The sequence below is a fragment of the Carcharodon carcharias genome, chromosome 8, assembly GCF_017639515.1.
Source record: "Carcharodon carcharias isolate sCarCar2 chromosome 8, sCarCar2.pri, whole genome shotgun sequence".
Lineage (NCBI taxonomy): Eukaryota > Metazoa > Chordata > Chondrichthyes > Lamniformes > Lamnidae > Carcharodon > Carcharodon carcharias.
The window spans coordinates 84078246-84098589 of record NC_054474.1 but is presented as its reverse complement, the minus strand read 5'-3'; the positions used below and the strand labels follow the sequence as shown (position 1 = coordinate 84098589).

Here is a 20344-nt window from a genome sequence, read left to right as displayed (position 1 = left end):
AGCGGGAAACAGCCCCTGCTAGCCAAAAAATGAAGGAAAATAACTCAGCAGCAAAATGGAAGCATAATTTTAATAGAGGCGGAAACAAGCAGTCTTTTAGTGATTGGCAGTTTTTAAAAATTGAATACTACTACTGTCACAGAAATGGACATACGTTGAGGCAGTGCAAGGAAAGACTCAAGCAGGCTTGTAAACAAAAGAAGAAGCCCAATGAAATCTACAACGTAGAAGAGCCTGAAACAACAAATTCAGACATTTACTCATTGTTTAATCTAAAAGTTGAAAAGACAAAACCTATATTTATCACAGTGGAAGTAAATGGCTTTCATTGTTAGAATGGAATTGGACACAGGAGCTTCCACTACAGTAATTGGGGAACATACCTTAAGATATCAAGATAATGGTGAACATCAATTAAGTTTAGAAGAAACAGCTACCAAGCTCAAAGCGTATAATGGGTGAAGACATTCAAATAAAAGGCATAAGCAGAGTAACTGTCCATTATGGAAGCCAATTGGCAAAGTTACCAGTGTTGGTATTGAGAGGCAGAGGACCAAGCCTTCTAAGGCGAAATTGGTAAGGGAAATCAACCTTGATTGGCAACTGGGATTCCAAAAGGAAGCTGAGAGCATTCCTGTTTTGAAAAAGAAGCGTATAAGGACTCAACAACCTGAAGAAGTGCAGGCTGTCATAATCTAAAAACTGGAAGAACAGCAGAAGAAACTCGAAGATACCCTGCTTGATGACAGAGTTCGAGACGAGGTGAGCAACCTTCGCAGGGAAAAAAGAAACCCTGTTAAAAGACCTTCACAGTCTGCAAAGTTCCCTCAGGTCAGAGATTGTGCATTTGAAAAAGTATGAAGAGAAACAGAAAGAATTCAACACTTCTTTGAACAAACTGAAGAATGAGTTGCCAGAGAAGATGCAACAATGTTCAATTTTCCATGAGGCAGCAAACAAGTACAAAAAAGAGACAGAAGAGCTGAAGAATCAGTTAAATGAAGCCAAAGAGGTTTTGGAAGCAAAAGTCTCAGAATTTTCCAAGAAGCAGATAGATAATGAAATTTTGGGAAACTCAGCCACTGAGCTCAGACAAGTTGAGCTTGCATCTGAGAGAAGTCTAGTCAATAGTGAAGTCAAGAAGAAGGCTGAGATTAAAGTCTGCGCTAGAAAGAAGATACAGAAATACTAATAGGGCTTTAATTCTGGCAGCATATGAATACACCTTCGTACATAGGCCTGAAAATCAAATCGCAAATGCTGATGCCTTTAGTCATTTGCCTTTACAAGGAAGGGATGAACACGTGTCAGTTCCACAGGAACTTGTTATACTGTTAAATTTCTTACCGATTCCTCGCCGGCACGTGCTCAACTGATCAGAGACTGGACAAGTCGGGACCCAGGCCTATCTCAAGTACAAGAACAAGTGCTGCAAGGTTGGTCACAGGAGCCCGTATCTGATGAAATGAAACCGTCTTTCAGCAGAAGACATGAAATAACCAGCCAGGGTGGCACCTTATTGTGGGGAGCACGAGTGATAGTTCCTCCAAAGGGAAAGGAGTCACTTAATTGAACTACACAGTCCCCATCCAGGAATTTCCCGAAAGAAGACCATATCTATGGTGGTCTGGAATGGATGACGAAATAGAGAGTTTAGTAAAGCACTGTGCGCAATGTCAGCAACTGCAAAAGTTGCCAGTGACAGCTCCGTTACACCCATGGGAGTGTCCAGGTAGATCCTGGGTGCAGATACACATTGTTCCCAGGAAAGGTCTGACGTAGTCAATGTTTCTGCTCATTGTCGAAATCCATTCAAAGTGACTGGACAAATATGAGGTGAAGTCACCAACGCCGGCTGCTACAATTGAGAAACTACGTCAACGTTTTGCCATTCATAGACTACCAGAAGTAGTCATTTCCAATAACGGCACAGCATTTACGAGTGCTGAGTTTCAATGGCTTATCAGCCTCAACGATATTACTCATGCAAAAACTGCACCGTACCGCCGTTCCTCAAATGGACTGGCCAAAAGGGCAGTTCAAATGTCCAAGGCAGGCATGAAAAAGCTAACTGGCGATTCCTTGGCAACCAAGCTAGCACACTTTCATTACAGGACTATCCCTCATACAACAACAGGTGTCACACCTGTGGAATTATTGTTGAAATGCCATCTCGAGATTAAGCTTAATAATGCCGAATTTAGTGGGGAAGGAGGAAAGGAGTGAGAGTAGCCAGAAAACCAACTGGCATAGTCGCAAAAGGAAATTTATCGTGGGAGAGCCGCTTTTAAGTGAACTGCACAGTGCCCATCCAGGAATTTCCTGAATGAAGACCATAGCACATGAAAAACTTCGAAGAAGGACCAAAGTGGTTACTGGATGAAACAAATGCGGTGACTTGACCTCTATCTTACCATGTGGAGGTGGAAGACCAGATCATCCGGAAACAAGGAAGAGAGAGACAAATCATCAACATTTAGTTCCGCCAGTGGCCATGACCTGGTCTGTGTTCCCTGTTGAGGATACTCAACCCAGGACAGACATGTCTGATACTCCTGTAAGAGTTGAGGATATAGGACTGTAAGTGCCCACTGAAGCACCTGATGTTCAGCTCACTCCGGAAAAAGAGGTTCGTGACAAAGAATCTGAAGTTGTGGAGCTGCGATGTTCCACACGTATCAGGAAACCACCTGAAACACTGAACTTGTAAATTCCTTACCCAGTGTAAATACTATGTTGTCCTGAAAAATTTGTACTTGTCAATATAATATGTCTAGCTGAGTTAAAGTGGGAGGAATGTAGTAACTATGTTTTAATTTAGTGTGCAATGTACCTTTAAGAATATGTTAAGGAGAGATTACACAATCTCCAATAGGAGAGTAGTGCGGGCTACCTCTAGCAGTTAGTGTAGATATAGAGTTGGAGTTGAAAGCACATGTGTAGTTGCTGCTCAGTATATTGTAAATAACCTCAAGAAGTGTCTGCAGATCAACTCTTATCAAGAATAGTAGTAACTCGGCCACTCTTACAACACAGGAACTTCCAGTGAAAACGACAGACTAGAACCAATTAGGAATGCGGGGTGGTGGGGGGGTGGTTGCTGGGGGTATAAATCCAAGCTTATTTCAAGGTGCTTATTTTTTTGTAATGGTTTTGGACACCTCCAAATGCCCCTCAAATGAGTATAATCTGGTAGCTACAGAGAAGTAGGTTGGGTGCAGAACTGTCCAAGGACCCATAAGCTTAGGGGTCACTGTCAGAAACCACGAGATAGCTCTGGAGAGATCAGGTGCAATCTACCCTCATTTTACAAATAATTAGTGTTGATGAATGCTAAACACCAAGGGCTCTCTGAGCCAATCTAGGCCAGAACTATGGCAAGCCAGCATTTCCTCAAAACCCGGAGGCACAAGTGCATATACATCACTGACTGACTGTTCACGAACAAATTTCTTGAACTTGCTAGATTTATTCATCGTGTTCTGAATATGGGAAGCCAACTGCAGCCATTCTTTATGGAAATGCTCTCTAAACCCAAGGTAAATTTAGCAAGCAGCAGTACTCTTGGGGTAAAAGTATTCTGACCAATGACCAAAAGCAGTGATTGTGAATTGATTCTTTGGCACAGACAAGCTGACCCAACTGCAGCAGCAGTTAAGATTGCTTTTGACACAAGCAAGATATACCATGGGTCAGTGCCTATGGCACATCTCACAACTATGGTCTCCATGCAGAGAATAAAATTCCAAATACTGCCTTAACGCATGTATACTGAAGCTCTTTTCTTGCCTCCCTTATCTTTACATCATAAGGCCACAATGGGAGTAGGATTGACCACTGGTATAACTGTACGACCTGAAAAGGTCACAGATTTATCTTTGTGTTTGTCCTAAAACAGACAGCCTATGAGGTTGCTTCTTGGTTGCCTGGTGTTGACCATAATGAGATCTAGAAAGGCCAGATGAATTAACAGATCAACCAAAATATCTTTATAGTTGGACACAATTCAGGATAGTACCTTGGAGACTTTGAATCAAATTTTTGTAAGTACCAAAGAAAAACATTTAATGGTGGGATAAAAGTGGTAGCTTAGTAGCACAGGTCCTGGATTAACTGCCCTCTGAAATGGTCTAGCAAGCCAGTTATGTCAAACTCAATTGTATCAAATAACAAAACTGGACAGGCCACCCAGCATCATTTTAGACACTGGAAACAACAAAAGCACACACTGCCCATTCAATCCTGCGGAGTCCTTCTCATTAATATCTGGAGACTTGTGCCAAAACTGGGGGAGCTCTCTCACAGATGAGTCAAACAGCAACCCGACGTGGTCATACTCAGCAAATCATACCTTGAAGTCAGTTAATGTCATAGACTCATTGCTATCCCTGGAATTGTCCTGTCCCACCAGCAGGATAGACCCACCAGAGGTAGCAACACAGTTGTGTACAGTCAGGAGGGAGTGGCTTGGCAAGACTTTAACATTGACTCCAGGCAGGGAAACTGCCTATTGATTATCACCGACCACCCTCCTTCAACTGATGAGTCAGTGTTCTGCCATGTTGAACACAACTTGGATGAAGCAGAAAGGAGCAAGGGCACAGAATGTACTCTGGGTGGGGAACTTCAATGTTCACCATCAAGACTGACCGGTAGCACCATTCATCATCATTGTCTGTCCTTCGAAACAAGGATAACGTTTGCCAAGCTTCATGATTTGTGTGTTCTCAGGTGACTCAGAAAGCCATCCTGGAGCCACAGGTCTTTGGGTAGAGAGGACGACAGTTTCTCGAGCCAGGGTTCTGTGCTCTCTCCTTCTGTTTTTGTCACTTCTCCACAGCAAAGTTTATGCAGTCAGTTTTTCAATGTGTTGTGGCCTATTGGATGAGGTGGTGCCACATGGTGCAGTTTGCATCAAGTTCCCATCAAGCACCAATGTTAATTTGTCCCCTTTCCAATGAAGTTTTGAATGATCTTAAAAGGAATTCTCTGTCCTCCTTGAAATAAGGTGCCATTCTTAAAAAGGATGTGAAAAAAGCATCTGCTTCGAAAGCCGGTTATTTGGCATGTTGTTGCAGTGTCGTGGTTGAGATGCTAGAGGCTTTGGTGAGGATGCTGGAGTTTATTCACCTGTCTTTTCATTTGACTTTGCTTTTATGGAGATCTCTGTTGTTGAAGAGCCGGCTGTGCAATTTTTTGAAGGCTGCAGTGGTGCAGCTGATTCCATGCCAAATCTCCTGTTTGACGGTGACCTTTTGAGAAAGGTAGCTGTCAAGATATGGGAATTGTTTAACAACTTCTAAAGTCTCCACAGCACCATAACTGACCTATCTGGCTAAGTACTGAAGGAGATATCTCCAGACTGGACCTGCAGCAGGTACTGAAAAAACCAATGAGGGAAAAATGTGCTTGACCTCACCTCCATAAACTACCTTTTGCAGATGCATCAGTCCTTGACAGTACTGGTAATGGGTGACCACCGCACACAGTCTTTGCAGAGACAAAATCCTGTCTTCACACCAAGGACACCCTCCATAGTGGGTCACTATGCTAAATGAGATAGATTCAGAACAGATATAGCAGCTCAAAACTGGGCATCCAAGAGATGCTGTGGACCATCATCAGCAGCCGGATTGTGTTCAATCATGGCCTGCCATATCTCTCACTTTACTATTAGGGAATCAACTCTGGTTCAATGAGGAATGTAAGAAAGCAAACCACGTCTAAAAATAAGATGCCAGTCTGTTCAAGCTACAACATATGACTACACGCATGCTAAACAGCAGGAGCAGCAAAAGCAGCATGCTATTGTCAGAGCTAAGCAATCCCTCAGCCAAGGGACCAGATCAAAGCTCTGCAGTCCTGCCCCATCCAGCCTTGAATGGTGAACAGTTAAACAACTAATCTGAGGAAGAGGGTTAACAATCATTCATATCTTCAATGACAATGGAGCCTAGCAAGTCAGTGCAAAAGACAAGGCTGACTCAATCATTGAGGGGGTGGAACGGAGGTAGACTCAGTAAGTCAAAGAAAAAAAAGCGCACTTATATGGACAGGCCAAATGAATTAAAATCAATTAACTGGATTTAATATTTTTCCCTCAGAGGGGAGGATCATACTATCTGACAGGGATGAGAGACAAATATTTTTTTTTACAATTTTGCTCAGTTAAAAGACAATGTGTGCGCTTTTAGTAGTCAAGTTGAGTTAAACCACATCTTGGAATTGGGCTTTGGGGGGTTAAATTACTGGGTTATACCCAGTCAAACAATTAGGTTTGTTTTTACTTTGCTTTTAAAAAAAACGAATTGACAGAGGAAGAGAAGATACAAATAAGTAAACTATAATCCACAATAGGCAATACCATTTTTGCACAGATCTTAATTGCAGCATTTTGAATAGGAAATTAACATTAACTTAAAATCAGGCTGCTTTTTCATTTTAAAAAAATGATTAAAACCCCTCAAGGGGTTAACATCCACTGCTTTTGATGTCTCAAATACCAACATCAATGGACACTGATTGCTCAGTTTGTCATTTATCAATGCAGGTTTATTTACTGGTCGAAACTCATCAAAAGCATTTAACTCTGCTGTTACCCTGAGCACACAACAACTTCCAAAATTTTGAGCAGCTAATAAAGCATAAATTGCTATTCTCGTCCATGTCAGTCATTGATGCACATGTTCAATAGTAGCAACCTCTATCGTGCCTATGTCATCTTCTCCTGTTTAGCGGTGCTCCAAAGGTGGACCCCATGCCACTTTTGATTGCATCACCTCGGGGTGTAACGGTACCCCCTTTTGATCTGAACTTTAGCACACGCCCCTAAATGCTATGACCTTTTCAAAGGCACCAACTTAAGATGAAGCCATATATGGATTGTTAAGATACCTTGTTTCAGAGCAAGCGAAAGTGGCACAGCAAGAGGACACAGTTTGGTGGTGAACAACATTGATCCACCTTCCTCAGGCCTAGAGAAGGCAGGGCAATAATGCTATTTGTCATTATGCAGTCTACTAACCCTTTGACTACAGAAAGTGGAGACAGACTAAAGAAGTCTTCTCTTCCACCAGCCAGAACAAAGGGAAGGGAGTCAGGACACTTGCTACTGTCCACTCCCCACTTCCAGTTAAGAGAATGGAGGAGCAGCATTTAAGGATTATTTTTTGCAATGCCCAATTTTCAGCAATCATGCAATTGGCTAATCCAATCAATAAAAAATCAAATAACAATAGCACTACAACTTGAACGTTTTACTGTTCTTTCAAAGAAATCCTATCTTTAAATTTGTACAGCAAGCGGTAATCAGGCATTGGATAACACAGGCTCCACTGTAGGCAAGAATAGGATAAAAGTTTCCTGTACTAAATTTTACTATAAGACTAATTTACCATTTTTGGATAGAAAAATTGACACGGTGTCATTATAAAAATATCTAAGAATCTTGTGTAATAAAGGCAAAAGACAGCATGTCAGTCACTAGGTAGGGGATCTTTGCCCTTTTGCACATCAATATGGCAGGTGCACTTTTTGTCAAAGATGAAAACAATCACTACATACAATCCCCAAACTGCCAGTAAAACTGACTCAATACCATCTAATATAGAGAATTTAACTTGTTTATTTACAGTAAAGTTCTAGTCATAAATAAGTGGCAACAAGGTGGTGTCAAACCAGGTTTGAATTAGTTGGTGCAGATCTACATGATATAACTGGATACAGTTGAATACTGATGAACATTAAATTGCAAAAGTAATTCACACTGGAACAGTTCAAAGGAAGCATTATCTTCAGTTAACTCACATTAGACCCATGAAATGTTGAATGCAAGATGCGGAAAAGGTTTCACTACCAGAAACTGACCTTCTTAAAAAAAAATCAAACATCAAAAACCTAATGCGGAATCATGGTGTTTAAACCAATACACACTTACCACATGGATAAGAAATCATCACTACACATGGGACCTTGCAGCCCAGGCCAAGATTTTTCCTCAGTGAAAGTGCTTCACCAAGCACTGAAGACAAGAATTCCAGCCTCAGTGAGAAGTTAAACAGTTGTCATTATTGAACAGCTTATTAGTGGAAGGAAGGATTTAACGAGGCTAGTTTAAAAGAGGGACTGTAAAGGGAACCAATCTGATTTCTGTATTTAATTACTGACTTCCTAGTTCAATTTGTGTTGCTTATATGAATTTGAACATGCATTCTGCAACAATGGCACTCTTTTATGATGAATAGTCAACGCTAGAGAAGTTAGGACAAGCATCCCCAGGAGTACTTTTAGGCATCAATATCTATAGTAGGCCATGCCAAAAATATCCCACAGATGAAATGGCAAAACCACTGCCATACATGGTCAACTGCCTGCCAGTTTTACTAAACAGAGAGCAAGTTGTCAAAATAACTGTTGTATATTAAAATACTTCAAGCCTCCAATTTCACTACTTCAGAAGTAAAGATTACCAGAAGGAAGATGACTCATTATCTAGGACCACAGCACACACAAGAATGCATGTATGTGGAAAACCACATGCAACACACACAGAATGTGTGAATACTAGAGGATAAAACAGGATAGAATGCATAGAGTGAGAGGAATCTAGAAAACAAAAAGGCAGATAAATTAATTCCACTCCTCTCCAACCTAATAGATCAAGGCCTGTAAGAAACACAGGTCTTCCATGTGCCTCACCATTGACAATGGGAGTTACCAAAGGTGAAGAGATTTGCCTGGCTGCAGAATGGTGCACAGGAACTCCAAAATGAGATCACTTTGGAGAGACTGGTTTTTCACTGCTCTCCACTATAGGCAATTACAGTCCAGTTCACAGGTTCAGTTCTAGTAACTTTGTATTGCAAGTAAATTCAAAAAATGTTTTCTATTTTAAGTTGAACAGGCAAGCAGCTCTCTGAACACTATCAGCATCAACTGGTTGTGTTCAATGGTCTGGGTGTCTGCTGTCAAGGCTTATACTCAGTATTTATCTATGGAGAGGTACAAGATTCTCAAATCAGGTAGGTTTGACTACAGGTTAAAGCAACGCTAATGAAAAAAATAGACACACCACATTGACAAAATACAAGGCTGGAGCTGTTGGTTCTCTTACCAGGTTAATATTAAAGACCTTACAAGCCAGGTCGTCCAAACTCTGTTTCTGTAGCTGCTCCGTGATGACAGTTACCATGGTAACCTTCCTGCCTTTTCGCTTGTGCTGTGAAAAAGCGACCAAGCTCTTCCCTTCACAATGCTCGTCCCTTCACTCTGCCATGTTCCTTGTTCCAGTGTGGCTGGGTTCACTGGGAGGTAGTCATCTTAGACTTGTGATGCAAGACACAATGGTACTTTCTTAATCCATTCTCTCAATTGCCCTGTGTAAAGGAGGAGAGGGCACATATTCACATCAATTTCTAAAATACAATTTAAATAACATTCAAGGAACAATAATATCATAAGTTCTGAGGTCTCTTCAGGTCTTTGGTGGTAGGAGCATAAAAAGATGAAAAGCAACAGACACCAAGTCAGAAGGTTCTTCCCATATAGCTTTCTGGTTATTGAAACATTGTGCCTTCAGAGTTCTGCCACTGGGTTCCCAGCCACTCCCAATTGCATTAGTTACAGAAACAAATAACTTGCATTGTATAGCACCTTAAGCATTACAGTTTATTATAAAAAACCATCAATGCTACACTATAGGCAATTACAGACCAGTTCACAGGTTCAGTTCTAGTAACTTTGTATTGCAAGTAAATTCAAAAAATGTTTTCTATTTTAAGTTGAACAGGCAAGCAGCTCTCTGAACACTATCAGCATCAACTGGTTGTGTTCAATGGTCTGGGTGTCTGCTGTCAAGGCTTATACTCAGTATTTATCTATGGAGAGGTACAAGATTCTCAAATCAGGTAGGTTTGACTACAGGTTAAAGCAACGCTAATGAAAAAAATAGACACACCACATTGACAAAGTACAAGGCTGGAGCTGTTGGTTCTCTTACCAGGTTAATATTAAAGACAGGGAAACGTGGGAACCAAGCTACTTTAGTTCTCACGACATGCACTCTGATGCCAGAAGCATATGAAGACTTGAAGAAATTGTACAGAATTATTAGACACCAAATCAGATGGGATGGTGGCAAACAGCAAAGATATGTGGTCAGATAACTTGTTTTAGTGAAATTGGTTGAGAGATAAATACGACACCAAAATTGCCCTGTTCTTCTTCAACTAGTGTCCTGGGATCTTTTATACCCCATGAGGGCAAAAAGAGCTTTGGATTAATCTGAAAGACAGCTCTTCCAACACCACACTCTAGTGTCAATCTAGATTATATGCTCATGTAACCAGACATTACTGAGTCAGTTGTGTTTTTACAGTAATTTTTTCTCTCCCTCTGGTGCTAGACACATACAAACGGCCAGGGTTCATAACTTTCCACCATGGTATTTCTAGTTCAGTACTATAACCACTACACTTTTGTGTCCATAGGACTGGAACGCAAGTTCTTCTGACTCATGAGTGCTATCGCTGAGCCACTGTTGACACCAAGAAGGGGTTCGGTGAATACTGAAGCAACTCTATTACTTTAAATGGAGTTCAGTATTTCAAACAGGAAAGGAACTAATTTAAGGCTGCCTAACCTAAAGGAGTTCAACGGACACAAAAGTGTAGTAGTTACTGTACTGAACTAGAAATCCTATAGTGGCAAGCTGTGAAATCTGCTCATTTGTATGCATTTAGCAGCAGACAGAGAGAGGGAAATAAATAAGATTACTGTAGAAACGCAACTGGCTCAGTAACGTCCTTCGGGGAAGGGAACTCAGCCTGGCCTGCACATGATTAGTCCACATAATATGATCTTTTAATGCCCTCTTATGTGACCCAACAAACCATATCAGTTCTGCAGGAATAGGCAGTAAATGCCAAGCTCACCAACATTCCAAGAATGGTATGCAGTGTACACAACTGGTTAAGTTCCCCTTGGCTTTTCCCTCCCTCATTACACTGAACTTGTGCTTCCACATCCAAGGAACAGAGTGCCATTGAGCGTCTAGCTTAATCAAGAGCTGCAGCTACAGCAGCCTTCCGTGTTCTTAACAAAGAGGCACCGACTACAGTAGAACCAGAAGTTGCAACACAGGTTGGCCTGAAAGCCACAACTGTTCTCCCACAAATAATGAATCTATGAATTCTATTGTGCACTTGTAAAACAAAGAACAAACTAATATAAATGCAAAATAATCATTACCACGGGACAGCTCTTTCGAATCTCAAGTGACAGTTGAATAACCAGTTAAATTTTCAAACAGTTTTATTCAAATAGGTCATATTTACATTTTATTTGCTTATTTGGATCGTGTTGAAAACTTACTAGAAGTTACATATAACTGAATAAATACAGTATCAATGCACCTCATATTGAAGGCACTTTGAAGATCCACTCCATTTATTAAAAAATAAAATTTCTAACTGCACTGATTTTATAATATGTGCAGCTAGCTCATCCCTCAAATTTATTTTCCTTGATTTTATGTAGATGCTAGAGTATTTACAGCAAGGAGGAGTAGGTTCCTTTTTGGGAATTAGCTTCCTAACATTGCTCTCAAAGAAAAGTTCTCATGCATAGGGTGCAGGAGGCTGACTTCAGTGTTCAATCTTGGCCATAATTTAGCCAAAAGCACCAGTTTACCAATGCCATCCTTTTTTTTTTTATAAACTTAATTTTTTTAAATGCATGTTTTTTACTCCGCTCAAGGATATTAGTGCTGGAGAATGGAGCATATCCCCATTTGTTGTATCATGTGTCAGCATTTAGTTTTCCATGGCAGCTATAATATGGTTAGATGCAGTCCAAAGTGCCTGGCACTCTAACAGTTATCCCCAGTCCCAACAGGGCCAGACCCTCATTGCATTAAGTGTGAAATTGTTCCATTTTCCACACCAACTTTCCAGTGGCCTGAGGCAGATTGCCAATAAATGTCAGGTTCTGTGCTCTGGGCCCATATCCATCATCAGCTCGGTTAAGATTGCTCAAATACATTTCACATTACCACTCATACCTGTCAGATAGATCTGGATTGGAGCCCAGGTCCCAAAACTGAAAAGGCAGTGTTTAACCCACCTCATCACCCAATCTCCCTTAAATGCAATATGAAATCAACTCCAGCAGCTGAACTGGATGAGTAAATCTTCTGCTCTGGTTGAAGAAGGCAGAATAATAATGTGTTTTGTTTTTAATTATTCCTTTCCCCTATCCCCAAAAGTGTACACAGTTTCATCTAGATCAGACCAAATCTGGACTGAATTCAAACTTGAGCCCAAGAAATGAAGGCAGTAACACTGATGTCAATTAGGAGTTTCAAAATGCGGTTCGAAAAATCTCATCCTAGATGCAGCCCCATCTATCCCAGTTACCCACATTCTTCCCCAAACAGAAAGCTCAAGCACACCAGAACTGAAGTCACCTAGCAGCAGAGAGAAAAAAAAACATAAGATTACTGTAAAAACATAGCTAGCTCAGTAACTTTCTTCAGGGAAGGGGACTCAGCCTGGCCTGCACATGATTAGTCCACATAATGTGATGACTGTTGATGCTCTCTTATGTGGCCCAATGAGCCCTATCAGTTCTGCAGGAATAGGCAGTGAATGCCAAGCTCACCAACATTCCAAGAACAAACAGCATGCAGTACGCACAGCAATACTGTACCTGGTTAGAGACAGAGGATGACATCTGCATCCTGCAAAACAAACATGTGTAAAAATGCACTGCAGTACTAAATCCCAGCAAATAAAAAACTTCTCCTATTCAAGAGGAAGTTTATGTTTAAAATTAAATAAATATCACTGTATTGTTGGAACGCGGTCTTTATTTGAGTAAAATGAGGCCTTTGAATACCTGGCCCTCAAAAGACACCTGACACAAAAGCTTCAACAAGGTAATGGAAATGGCAATCAACATTCACCAAGACTGCAGATCTAAGGTTAGAAAATGTGACAGTAAACTTTCCTAGTAATCATCTGGAAACCCCACCACACTCTTGGTTATACTGGAGGAAGAGAAGCTTAACAGCAACATGGTTAAAGTTTATTAGTGTAAAAAACATACAAGTCCAATAAGTTGAGTGACATAATCACAAGAGGACATGGACTCAAACTTAGAAGAGGAAAAATTGAACAGTTGGAGCAAAGTGAACTGACAAGCAGGGTGATGGCTGTTAACTAACCATCTCTACCATGCTTTTTTTGGAAAAGTGAGACAGGGTTTTTCACAGGGATAGGAGACAGAAGTAGGGTATGTTTTAAAACCAAGGCCAGCCAACCAGTTGGACCACAATGAATTCTTCTTGTCCTCCAAATTAAAACTGCATATTTCATTTATGGAACAGCCACATTATGTAGTAGTAAGAGATACATAAGAATGGTCAAACTGGCAGGTTAAGTAGTATCTGGAAGTGCAAAGAGTTACACAGTTGCACTAAAAGCTGCTTTAAATAGTAAAACTGCTTTTACAACCTGGAGAGCATGTCCGTCCAAAGCAGAAAAAGGACCAGATTTAACTCAGTCACGTAGCTGAGTGCGGCTACGCCAAGCTCTTTACGCTTTCTGCGTAACACCGCACAGTGAAGATCTGAATAATTACATAAGACCCATTTGTCCCTAGCAAATGGAGTACTGTGCACCAAGAGCATTTAAAAGATCATTGTATTGAGAGGTTACTACCAGTCATGATCGAAGAGAAAGCAGGCTGGCGTCAATGCCAAGCATATATTTGTATAACAAAATAGTTCCTGAACCATGATATTCAATGGACTGATAATAGGAATCATGCAACAACACAATTAATACCACAGTGCTGCTCAAACCATGAGATAGTTGCCATGCATCATCTCAAATTTGAGATGCTAAACTATTTTCTTCAAATATTAACCAACAAGCCCAATAACGGATTTTAATCTTCTGAAATCAGTCAGGTTATAATGGCAATTCGCCACATTACTATCACGGAGTTTAGTACTTTACTGCTATTGCTTTTTTCTTAAAAATGTTGAAAGGTAGAAGATTGTTTAGCATCTGTTGGGCGCCCTACTCCCAAGCCTAAGCTAATGCCACCTTCCAGCCAGCTGCTACAGGCATGTAACAGGAGTCCAGCAACAACTTCGATTTTGACAGCCCGCACACAGGCACAGTCACAGCACCTCATTAACTGTGGAAGGCTGAAGTGGTGTTACTCAGGGGATTGCTTGTCATTTCAGTGCTCAGGTGCTCAAAACTTGAGCACAATCCAGGAAACGGTTGGCTACACTATTTAACCAACAGGCTGATCCTGACTGTACACAAAATAGTCTATATGCATGTGGTCCATATTCTACACACGTCAGGTTCTCTTGTCGATATGCACTCTCGGACCGATGATGACTTATTTCATCATCTACATTTTTTAAATTCTCGTGATGCCCTTATACTATAGGCTATGGTCCTTCACCTAACTGCCTTCAATTAAAAATAGTATCAATTGCAGCATTTAAATGCAGCATTAGTTAAAAAAGATATATGTAATGGCAGTCACAACTAACAGTTCTGAGAGATAAAAACAAAACTCCTTTTTGAGTGTGATGAATTGGTCAGGTCATCATGCAGCGAGATAAAACATTTCAACTTGAGGGAATCATACACAAGTAACTGTCACTCTAGAGTCAGCCTTACTCCTGGAGGAGTTTATTACTGATGACCTTGACATCAGTTGCAGATCCAATGCAGTTACAGAGCTAATAGCAGGATTGTGCATGCATCAATCAAGTGTAGGCATAATATTGTAATCATTTAGCAGTTTTGCTTTCTTGATGCACTATAACTTCAATGGATCATCCTCTCAGTCCTGTAGGTAAACAGGTTTGAACCTTAGTGCTGAAATGACGGGCATCTTTCAGGACATGAACCCATGACCCTACACTTAAGAGATGGTCTTGCATACTTGTGCTCACATGCCTGCACTGAAACCTGCGTGAAAGAAGAAGTGGTTACTGGAACTCCAGTTGCAGCCTTTGGGAGTTGGCTGAAAAACGACATTCACAAAGGGCTGGGAGCAGGTAAACTAACATTTGTGCTGCTGGAGCTGCAGGGCCAGAAGCTTGAACAAAATTAGGGATTTTTTTTTTCAAAACAGTTAGAGCAAAGCACTAACATGTTAAACAGAGGATGCATAAGCCAGGCTCAAATACTTGCCAGGGCACCTCAACAGTGGTTAGTGGGTCAGGATTAAAAAAAGGAATCACAAAAAAAACCTTTCATTATGAGGACATAATTTTTTTCCACAAAGGGAGATCTTCTTTCAAGGGTTCTAGAATTTCCGAACAGGAGGACAAGGGCATGGTACCCTGGGCTAACATAGGGCTATCCAATTTGGCACATGCTAATTGGATGACGGCTCTGCTGCAAGCAACTTTGCCCCTAACATCCCTGCAATCAGTTCTGAACATATGCTATAATTTGAACTATAATTTGAAGAAATTAATTCAAATCATCATTAGTTATTTTAGGTATGGCACTGCATAATGCATCATTATTCTTAACGGAAGGAGGGTTTTAGCAACCAGTGTTCAGGTAGATAAAGTCATGACAATATCATCTTCAGTTTTTATAAATAGGGATAAGATATAAAAGCAAAAGGAAAATGTTAAAAATGTATTACGCAATGGGCAATGGGTAAAAATGTATTACGCTATATGTAGCTGTGGGTACCCCACCTTATAGGAAGGGCATTAAAATCATCAGTCATTGAGAAGGAAAATAATGCATTTACACAAGGAAGATGCCAGGGTTGAGAAACTAGTTATGATAAACCTGAGATCTGGGCCTGGATTTTGCATTCATCGGGTGCGCGCAATTGGTGGGCCTGGGAGTGGATGGGAAACCATACCCTGACCCCGATTTCACACTGGCTGGCTAACTGACAGCCACCCAGTGTGAAACGCACCCAGAGAAAGGCTCAGCACTGCCGGTGGGGGCGGGAAGAAGGCGGGCATTGTCACTCCGGGTGCTGGTGAGCACTTCCCCTGAGCTCCTTGAAGACCGACAGATGCCTCAGGGAGCTGCAGACCTTCAACTAATAAAATAATGCAAAAAAATGCTGCAAAAAATGTCCATGCAGCACTGTCAAACACCTGAAAGTATACCTCTTAAAAAAAGGTCCCCAGATATTTCTCTTTATTTTAAATCCTAATGGAGATTTCATTCCGCTCTTGCATGAGGTTTCATCAAAAATGCAAAGCCCACCTGGCCAATTGGCCCATCGGCCAACCATTATGTTGGACGGGCCTCAAAAAAACCGCTTACAATTGGGCCATTAAGGAGCTTAATTGCTCACTTAATTATCGGCGGACGCTCTTCCGACTTTTGCACACACCCGCCAAGCAAAATAGCGTGCGAGTGTGCGATGACGTTGGGAGGCTTGCCCGCCTGCGGGACGCAAAATTCTGGCCCTGGAATTCCTACCCTTCCTGCCCCTCACAGAAGCTGAGGAAGTCAACGAGATCTAACAAAGATTTTATTATGGAGGGTTCTGATAAGATCAATGTGGAAGGATTATCTCCTCTAACTAGAGAGTCAATGACAAGTGATCAGTAAATTAAAATAGTTAGGACAAACGTCTTTGCACAAAGAGTTGCTCGAGCAAGTAAAGGTTTACTGTTGGGAGCAGTTGAGGCAGAGGCCAATACAGCTTTGAAAAGGAAGTGTAGATAAACTCTTGAACCGGAGGAAAATAGAGTTGTGGGAATTGAAAAGGAATTATTCAGATTTCGTCTAGTAAAGAGCCAGCTGAGAAGAATGGTCTCTTTCTGTCCTGGGTTCAAATGCAGTCTGTGAAATGGCAGTCTTCTCTCTCTCTCTGTTTGCTCCTACATAAAGAGAGGAAGTAGTGCCGACCTAGCCCTTGCATAAATTGACCCAAAACTAGCCCTTCATCTACCACCACATGTGTGGCTGATGTCGGAAATGGAAATGGCAATCATTGCAATAGGGGATACTCTCCTGAAATTAGGTCTGATCCACATTTCTGAGACAGTGTGAAAAATAGTTTTATTCAGCAGCAGGCTGTGCTACAATTAATCTGGTGTGCACAAGGTTGATGCCAAATGCCTAAAATAGCAAATACATTGACCAGGATCAACATTCCCCACCTAAAAAAACATCAAAATTGAAAAAAATAACAAAGCTACTTGATTGATGTTGCGCAGGACTTAGTAAAACAAGACATACACAGATGTAAACAAACAATGACCAGAAGTTAATTTTGCTAAGGCTTGAGGTTCTAAGGAGATATTAAAAACCAGTCCACAGCCACACACTCCAAGCAGTTTGCCAGGCAAATGAAGCACTAAGCTGCTTGCAGTTCCATTTTCAGTTGTGAAATTAACTGCAGTTTGTACAATAGCCTTTCTCACAGCTACTGCATGAAGAAATGTATGCACTTTTCATCAGTCATTCTGGAGAAGCCAAAATCTCTTTGACCAAACAAAACAGTCCAGTTATCACACTTACAGAGCTGTGGGTAGAATTGGTTAAACAAAGATCAATCTTGGTGCGGTACCTTACTGGTCATTATTTAGAACAAGTGGCTCAGCAGGTGGATAGTATAATGAATAAACAAGGTGCCACCGCCTAACTATAGGCCAGTCTACCTACCTGCTATGGAAGGTTATTTTCCTGACAATTTTAAAAAGAGAATTTTATTGAATACTTCACAAAATAATTTGTTTTAATATCCACATCATCATGGATTCAAGTTACATTCACCTGCATGGAAAAACCAGGCGTTCAGGACATTGAAAAATATAAAGACATACCTTCCTATTTTGAATGATTTCACTTTTAATCAATAAAACTTCACAACTAAAGCTGGTTATTGATTTAAAGGCAAAATGTAAGGACCATTGTTTCAGCAAAGGATCACAAGATGACTCCAACTACCTATCTGACTATGTTATACTCACAACTGGAGGAGAATCCTTGAACCTGTCAGATTTGGGTCAGTCTTTGGTCATCAAATGCTGACTTTTGTCCCTCCCCACCCCCCCAAGTATTTGTTAACTTCTATTGAATGTTAGCTCTGTTCCAGTACACCAATTGGGCATATTTTCTGCAATAACACTATTTTCCTCTTGTTAGTTTGCCTTTTAAAAGTTACCATAGGGTGCCCCAGGAGTATGTCAAATATTAACTGGGGTTTTCCTATACAAGGGAAGTTTGAAACCCTCTGTATTACACAACATGGTACATTACACAATGATTACAATTGTAGCAAGCAATTCAGAAGCCCAGTAAATGAAACTCAAGATTCCTGCTGTGAGAGCTCGTACCCACCCTGGCCAATGAAAGAGAAAGACACAGACACAAGCAATGCAGAGCTGTAGCTGTGTGCCGCTCTGCCAAAAGATAGCCAGTCACTTCTGCCTCCTACCAAAAACAATCATCTAGTACAAGTACCACAGGGATCCTTGGTTATACTGTACAAGTTACAGTCCAAGTACACATTTGATTGCTTTAAGGAGATCACAATATAACAGGTCTCCATCTACGTCCTTTTGTTCCCAACATGCCCTGCAGAAACCAGGAGAACACAAATGACACATCTCAATATTGAAGATGGACAAAATAAAGCCGTAATTTGACAGCACAAAAGCAGTACAGTAATGCTATTTTAAGAATTGGGGAAGCTCTTCAAATTGTACTAGGATGTACGTTTGAATCTTTTTGACCTTGCACACTAAAAGAGGTTAGCTATCTCTTGCAGTGGAGTGAGTTCTTTTACAGGTTATCCAGCAACACTGGAAATACATCAAAAGCAACCACTATTTGCTACTGTGGATAAAATTTAGGTCTTTATTATAAAATAGCAGAATATACAAACATGAAGTGGAGAAAAATAAATAGTTCATTTCATTACCCATTCAGATTCTGAATGGCACAGCCAGTTTTATCTTCCTCCTGCATCAATATCGAACAGTTGAACTGTCAAATTGAAAGAATAGTGACCTATAGCCCCATATTTGATCTAGCCTAGTCCGTGAAGTGCTCGTATAGTGGAACATTGGGTGGTATGGAAACTACATTGTCAAAGAGGCCAAACTGAAAAAAGTTTGATTTCAGCAACGGCTGCCCACTGAAAATTCAAAGCCCAAATATTATAAATACTGCTTCTGCCTCAAGACCCAAAAAAGAACTCTCTTTCATCGCTAGCAGGCAAGCTGCAGATCTGCTCCAACCTTTCACCAATGTCATTCAAACTAGTTAGTAGGGGTGGACAAAGGCACCCTATTGACTTTCACAATCCATATTTTCCCACCCCTCCTTGTATCGCTCTGCTCAGTACCTCTAACAGTTGGGACCATTGGGTCACTGGAAGCAAAGCAGTAGTACAAACCTAGCACCCACTTACTCATGAAGCTCAAATGCAGTGTGCCAGCATGGACAAGTTGAAAAAAAAAATTGCCCTCTTTACAATAGTGAGGTTGCCGCACATGACACATGTTGATTTAAGGGGACCATGGGTGACCCATCATAGTCTCTGCTAATAAGACACGTGCTGCTGAGAGCTGTTCAAATGTGGCCTGGGAAAAATGGCCTTTCAATAATGTTTCACCATGAAGGAAGGAGCTTCCTATTCTCAGAACATTCTCTACCAACTGCACACCACCACCACCCCCTCCCCCTATCCCCCTCCCCTTACCTATCATCTTCTCACTGAACTAAGAGGGAATCGTATTTGCAAAGAACAATTCTGATTTAAAACTAATTCATCTTTCCAACTACCACACTTTTTAAAAAGCATTGCATGTTGCTGATGTCCATTTAATCCCTTTACTAGAATATAGTCATCTTGAGGTTGTAATGCACAGGAAGAGACCATTCAGCCCATCCACTCCATATCAGTTTTCTGTAGAGCAATTCTCATTTCCCTGCTCCAAATACCTAGCCCTCAAATGCCCATTCAAATAAATGATGTTTATGACAGCGTGAATGATTCTGGATTGATTTATGGTGTGTATCTGAACATTTTGTTATTCTGCCCTTTCTGCTGTAGAGGTGTAATTAAAGTTAGTTTAATAATGGCTGCTTACAGTGAATCCACATGGTGAGTTTTTACTCAGTTTAGTATACAACATGGTGTAATTTCTGTTTCAACACTTCATGGCTAGGAATGTTATATTCATTTGATTGATAATTAGATATATCAGCATTAACTGGGAGAGAAAATACAGCTGGGTGCATTTCCTGTCTACAAAATCATTTCCTACTGTCAGTTTTTTTTGGACTCACTTGTGTCAATCTTTCCCCCATATTATAAA

The 20344-nt window shown here is 40.8% G+C and overlaps 1 protein-coding gene across 3 annotated transcripts in view; it reads right to left on the bottom strand.

Moving 5' to 3' along the window:
* Positions 1–20344, bottom strand: part of LOC121280718 (protein FAM53A-like) — a 146147-nt gene that overhangs the window by 76130 nt on the left and 49673 nt on the right. For 2 of the 3 annotated variants that reach the window (XM_041192836.1, XM_041192838.1), the window contains exon 2: positions 9113–9374. In XM_041192836.1, coding sequence (XP_041048770.1) covers positions 9113–9190 — 78 coding nt within the window. In that variant the 5' untranslated portion in view covers positions 9191–9374. Of the gene's footprint in view, positions 1–9112; positions 9375–12705; positions 12726–20344 lie in introns of those variants that run through there. The other variant, XM_041192837.1, reaches the window with a different exon arrangement.